The following is a 6,974-nucleotide window of genomic DNA, read 5'->3' on the forward strand; positions in this document are numbered from 1 at the left end:
ATGTGACAGGTGGATGTGGCAAGAGAGGGTCTGATTTTCTATTTGGTGGCTCTATAACCAAACAAGATTGAATGAAGGCTATAAATATTATGCTTTGTCTGAGTGATGACAATTTGATGGTGAGTAATTTACGTTAAATTTTCTACTTATTAGAGGTGTGTTGAATAAATTAAAAAAGAGGGGAAGTCTAGAAAAAAAATGTCACATTTCTGACACTAGGGGAAATTCAGAATATTTTAAGTATTGCCTTAAAACTTAAATACTATTAAAATATGGATTATTATCTAGGATTTTATGCTATACTAATTGGTATAACATAAAAAAAGTAGTTTAATTAAATTTTGAATGTAAGTCTAAAAACCTTCTGACATGTGCAGAGAGAGTTAAACTCCTTGCCTTGAGAATTTTTTGAAATAACCTTCACATGAAATAAGCCTCTATTTCCCAGTGTTTCAGTTGTAACACTTTATCAACAGGCTATGGTGTGTTTCTTTACTGCAACCCTTTGATAGAGATATACAACAGAAATGTTGGAAAATAAGTTTATTTCATCTGAAGTTAAAGTTCATCAAATTACTCAAGCATGTCAAAAATACTTCAGTTTGCACTACAACAACTACAAACTGACATTTCAGCTTTATTAAAATTATAAAAAGTTTCCTGTAAATTCTATGAAACTTAACATTACTGAATTATGTCCTAACAACAGCAAAAGCTAGAATACACTTAAAATGCCTGAAAGTAACGTACTTAAACTAAGCCAATAGCTAAGCCTACTGCTACTTAACATATACATTACTTACCTGTAATTACATTAGTGAATCTTATTTCTTTATAGGAGTTTTTTGCAAAGAAATAATGCTAAAAGAAATTATTGTCATACATTCATGATAGCTTCTCCTAATCTTTCCATTGCTATCTTTTCTGGCAAAATATTTGGTGTGTTTTGTTGCTTAAATTCTCTGATCTTCTTTTACACATACTCAGTCATGCTATTTCAATGTACATTTACCTGGGTTTAGCATACATGTAAAAAAAATTACATTCATAGCTTGTGAATGTTATAATTGATGGCAGTTTGATTTTACAGTGATTGGATGATGTCATGGTGTAACAAATATTGATGTGTAATGTTAAATTTGAACTTCATTTAACAGTGGTAAAAGTAATTGTCAGCATTTAGATTACTTGTTGAAACTGATTCCAAATAGAATGATGGTGGAAACAGCTATGCATGTGCTTTGTAGATTCTAAGAAACTGAAATAGTTTCATGATAACCAAATTTATCACTGTTCATGTTGCTTGAGTGCACACCAAGTACATGTGGCGTGTGATTTATGAGAATCTCAGTATTGCCCTAGACCAACAGTCTTACATTTCAAACATGAGATGATGATAACCTCATCCATGATATTCATGTTCATTATGCAAGATGAGACTTGTAAAGTCCTACTGCAGCCTGTTGAATTTTAAGATTCTGCATCATATACTTAACAATTGCATTATTTATGCAGCATACTAAATTTTCGAATTAAATTTACTACTTTGAATTGACTTTGCCCAATTCATTTGCATCAGTGTCATCCACAATTATTGTCAGGTAATGATATTCCCATAAACCTTCTAACTTACAGTATTCTGGGTATTACCAACAAAACAATCTTTGTCTATAAAATTTGTTTTGTTAGTATGATGAGTATTTAATCACTGTTTCTTGTTTTTTTACATTCAGTATTCTTCCCTGCCAAAGCTTCAAACAGTGGCATCATTCCGTAACACTAAAGAAACTGACATTCATAATCTTTCTATCATTTATTACTTAAATTCTAAGAGCATGCAAAACTAATCATATAGGATTTTTCACTTAAAATAACAAAGAAAAAAACCAATTTGTTCTTTTTATAAGTACTGCAGTTATTAAGTACAGTATAACTAGAACAGTATATCGTAACAATTCTAATCAATCATAACCGCTGAAAATTCCGTCCTATGTGTTTGGAGATTCTTATTATTAACTGTAGATCAACTGAAGCAAAAGTTCTGGATCAGTTCATGTTCAAGGCAATAACCTAGTTACGTATAATAGTCTTCCCTCTCTCTTACTTTAAAAGTTCAGAGGACAACAACTACATTGCTACCAACTGATTCTCAAGTATTCTTATCAGAAATTGTTGTCTACAGAATATCATAATACCTAAAATAACATGTGCTTTATACCCTGTATGCTGGAGAACACAAAAGTCCAGCTAGCATCTCCACAGCTCCATGATTGCACTGGAGGTTCTGATGCTCAACAGTCTGCAACAAACAGAAGTTTCCTATACATTATATATTATACAACAAAAACGTAATCATTCAGTTGTTGTCATGGTTAGTAACCTATACAATCATCTAATTATAAATTAGTGACTTTTATTTTTTATTGTCACTACAAACTATATCAATAACTAATTTTTTTCCTATGTTTTGGTTGTTAATCTGCTGCCATTTTCAGAGAAGTCCTGAAAAGAAGTACTATCTCTGTGTTAGTATAGGCCAGGATTTGACCCTGGGCCTTTCTGATGGCCTTGACTATGAACCATGTCATCCCAACAGTGTAAAGATGTGCATCTTAGACTGCCCAGTGTCCAGAATGAACAGGATTTGTAATACAAATGATGCTAAGAAGAAGGATAAAAATACATCACTAAAACCCTTTATGAAAATGAATACCTGTAACACTTGATAAAGGAGGTAAACACCAAGAATAAGCAGAAAGAAAATTACAGACACACATCATATTTCCCTTTCTCTAAGCTTTCTCTGAAAACATAAGAGGATATGTAAACTACATAAATTCATAACAATATTTAGAAGCCACAACGCGATACACCTCAAACCACCAAAAGGCTCCATTAGAAATCAAAAACACCTTTTACATAATTTACGCCATCCCTTGTACATTAGTGAACAATGAGATCAACAAAAGTTAGGATTCAGAAAAATACAAAAACATACAATACTGCCTGCAAAATCATGCTAGTTAAGAATACCATATTTATACTGGAATAATACTACAATAATGGGATATGGACCACACATGAAGAAAAGAAAGATAAAAGAAGCCTTAGACATCCACTTATAAACTAATAGCACACTCAGTCAACCTAGCATAGAAGTAATCAAAACTTCGATACCACCTATTGAAAGTATTCAATAAGTCTGTTGATTCAACTCCTAATGGAGAAGATTCTAGAAGAATGAATAGCACACTAGTCTCTATTTATCCATATATGTGGATCTTCTGTAAGTCCTGTGGTATATGAGTTATGTGTCTTAATAACCATCACATCTAGGAATTGGAGTTAGTTATATTCTTCTACTGCTATTGAGAACTGTATCATGATATATTGTCTATTTAAATGGTTCATGAATTCTAGACAGAGAGAGAGAAAAAAGAAGAAGAAGAGAGAGAGAGACAGAGAGTCCTTCTAAGGATTTCCCTAAAGATGGCAGCAGGTTAGTAGCCAAAACACAGGATAAAAACTAGTTAGTACTTAGTATCTAATAATAATAATAAAGTGAGTAATTAATACTTAGGAATTAGGTGATTGTATAAACTTCTTTGCTGTAAGATATAAAAACAAAAGCAGCCAATTTAAACAGAGAAATAAGTAAACTCTTCATCACTATATGCAAATTTTGAGCTTTATGTACAAGTTTATTGTAGTGGAATAGAACTATATGAAACAGTATTTATGAAAAGTATACACTATCATATTAAAAGTTCTGAACATTTTAATTTTTTATATTTGTAATGCATTACTTGAGTCCCGGTTTTTCTAAATTACATTAACTTCTCTAGTTTTACTGGTCTTGATTATACTTTTATGCTGTTTAAAGGAATATATATAAGTGAATTTATAAGAAATTTACACACCTTACAAGCATTCGTAAGTATAGTGGATACACATTCCTGAACTGAATAGTTTGGTTGAGATGCCATGTTAATAAGATGAGGTATGATAAATTGATCACTGTACAAAATGTCTGTTGGAGCAACAGAACACATGAAAACTGTTCGCAGACACCGAAGGCAAGCCTCCACATACTTACTGTCACAATGACCTAGTGCTGGTAAAAAAAAATAAACTGAAGTTATATCAACTGAATCTTTCTTTAATATTACATAGAATATTCAAAATAAAACAAAATCATATAGGTGTTTGAAGAAAATAGGTTTTCAGATTACTTTTGGTTACAAAATATTATATTTTTAATTTTTTCTTTCAATATTTTATGGACTGTATAAAAAATAATAATTCAAGTATTAAGAGAAAAAAATGTAATTTTTGAAGAATCTTTTCCTACAGAAAAAAGATTGTCTCAGAACATTTCTTCAATACTATGCAGAAAGTCTGAAAATAACAGTTTCATCTATCTAAAGAAATTAGATTTAAACTTTGGTTATAAGAGACTGTGATTTGAGTATTTCTTTAATATTATATTATGTTTATGAAATTATATAATTTAACTGGAAAAAGAAATTGGTTTCTGAAACTATTTTGGTTTGTGTTTGTTGATTTTCACACAAAGCTATTTGAGGTGTACCTGTGCTAGCCATCTCTAATTTTGAAATGACAGACTAAAGGAAAGGCAGCTAGTCAACACCGTCCACCATCAACTCGTGGGCTACTCTAATTGATTAGTAAGATTTGACTGTCACTCTTATAATGCACTCACAACCCACTTTTTATTATTTTATTTTTTCAATGGTAACAGGTTGAGAACCACAAAACCTCAGATCCAAGTCCAATAGGCTAAAGCAGTGGGCTGCATTAAGCCAACTATTTTGGGTAAAACAAGTTATTTTTCAACATTTGCTTATTTATGTTATAGAGAGATAAAAAAGAAATTAAACAATTTATCTGATATAATGAACAAGTTTTCAAAAATACTTTTAACTAGAAAAGATTACTCCATGAATCTTTCATCAGTGTCACATAGAATGTTTCAAAAGAAACTAAACAATTAAACTGAAAGTACATACAGATTTCAGGCTGATCTTTGTTGAAAAATAAGATGCTGCTTTTGAGAATTAGCACATAACTTTCAACACTGTTCAAGCTAATAAATCTGTAAAATGTGATATAAAGTTCATGGAAGTTTTGAAACAAACTTTTTGTTTTGGTGCGACTAACAGAACACGAGGTTTGGTTCTGTACCAAATTAGCCAAGTTGCAAATAACTAACTAAAATATATAGGAATTATGTTTGATTTGAAAATTTTTATAATTTGGAAGGTCCATCTTTCAGACCTACTTTCAGATTATTTCCCTGAAAGGGGGCCAAAGGCTGCCTGAAGGGGTCATCTGTTTTAACTACGCACACCACAATACACTAGTGTGTTGTCTGTCAGTCAGTCAACACTAAAATGACATCATATAATAGATGCTTAATGTTGCAATTTGTATATGTAAATATGTAAGCTACAACACAGCATGACATATGAACTTCAAAAGTAAGGAAAAAAATGTTTGTTACTCTTAGTTTTGGTCTTACTGTTGAAACAGAACACTTTTGGAAACCATGCTCAAGTACATCTAATATGAAACCCTACATACACAAGTCTTGTGATTCATACCAATGACATACTACACATTTTCAATTATGTTAAAAGATTGAAATACCCTGCAACATAACAGGAAGGATGCCAGCATCTATTAAGGACTTCACATGATCATCTGTTCCTTTAGCTAGACTACCTAGTGTTACAGCAGTTTCCACTAACAGCTCATTGCTCGAGGATTCATCTGTTAACATCTGTAAGAGCCTGAGAAAGCCAAGAACAATATATTTCACTGCTCGAAAATAAATATTTTTTCTGAACAAGTTAACTTTTTAAGGCTTAATTTTAAAAATACATACTGTAAACTAACTAATAATTATAAATTAATTACCTTGCAAATTTCAATTTTTGTAATGATGGAATGAACTTCAAAATTCAATTAAAAAAATAACTAGCCTACTTACTCTAAAGTAACTGCACTCAAGATATTTAAACTTTTATTACAAAGAAACAAACTTCATATACTCAATTCAAAAATATCTAAATTTGTGTAGAAATTAATAGAAATTTTAAGATTATATTAAATTCTCATAAGTCTGTAACTTTACAAGTTTTTCTTAACCCATTGACTGCTGCAAGAGCAGCTCAGTTGCTGTTTTCTGATTCACAGATAAAACTGAGTTGCCATCAATCACAATAAAACGGCAATTATCGTCATTTGCATAGAGTAATAGTTATATATTTGCGACTGATGGATATTTACGCCATTCGCATCTGAGCCATAGAACTTCGATGACGGAAATATCCGTCATCCGCAGTTAATGGGTTAAGTATATAGGAAACATTTTAAAGATCTAAATATTTGCTAGACATTTTGAAATTATGTTCTCCTATGTCTGTAAGTTTAGAAATTTTTCTTATGTATATAGGAAACTTTTTAACTCTTTCAGCATGGGCTTGGTCCCTCGGACCGACCTCATAACCATTTTGTGCTTTTTATAGTTTTCATAGTATAACTTATAAATTAGTAAGTGTACGTTAATGAAATTTGGTAGGCTATCAGTAAACATTACAATGCTTTCATACGAAAAATATCAAATTTTTATTAAGCCTTAGGGTTTGTAAAGCAACGTTTTTATCATGCCTTTTTTCTTTTTGCATTTTGCCTATCCAACATGCAAAGTAATTTTCATTTTAAGATTAAAAATACTTGTATACATTAGATAAATTTCCAATTTCACATGTGAAATCTTTATAATATCTAGATAGTTATCAAATGTTTCTTAAGAAAATACTTTATATTTTATCTGTTATTTTCAGTAACAAATCTTTGTATGGGTTTGGTAGATATGACTGATCTGGTAACCACCATAAAAAATTATGAAATAAATATAAATTATGCCTCTTTCATTCTAGAGTGAACAC

The 6,974-nt window shown here is 30.8% G+C and overlaps 1 protein-coding gene across 1 annotated transcript in view; it reads right to left on the minus strand.

The window, feature by feature from the left end:
* LOC106475433 (armadillo repeat-containing protein 8-like) overlaps window positions 1–6,974 on the minus strand; it is a 53,390-nt gene that overhangs the window by 25,155 nt on the left and 21,261 nt on the right. Inside the window, exons 4-6 of the mRNA XM_013936119.2 lie at window positions 5,671–5,813; window positions 3,921–4,114; window positions 2,219–2,299 (exon numbers count right to left, since the gene is read on the minus strand). Coding sequence (XP_013791573.2) covers window positions 2,219–2,299; window positions 3,921–4,114; window positions 5,671–5,813 — 418 coding nt within the window. The remainder of the gene's footprint in view (window positions 1–2,218; window positions 2,300–3,920; window positions 4,115–5,670; window positions 5,814–6,974) is intronic.

The sequence above is a fragment of the Limulus polyphemus genome, unplaced genomic scaffold, assembly GCF_000517525.1.
Source record: "Limulus polyphemus unplaced genomic scaffold, Limulus_polyphemus-2.1.2 Scaffold147, whole genome shotgun sequence".
Taxonomy (NCBI): domain Eukaryota; kingdom Metazoa; phylum Arthropoda; class Merostomata; order Xiphosura; family Limulidae; genus Limulus; species Limulus polyphemus.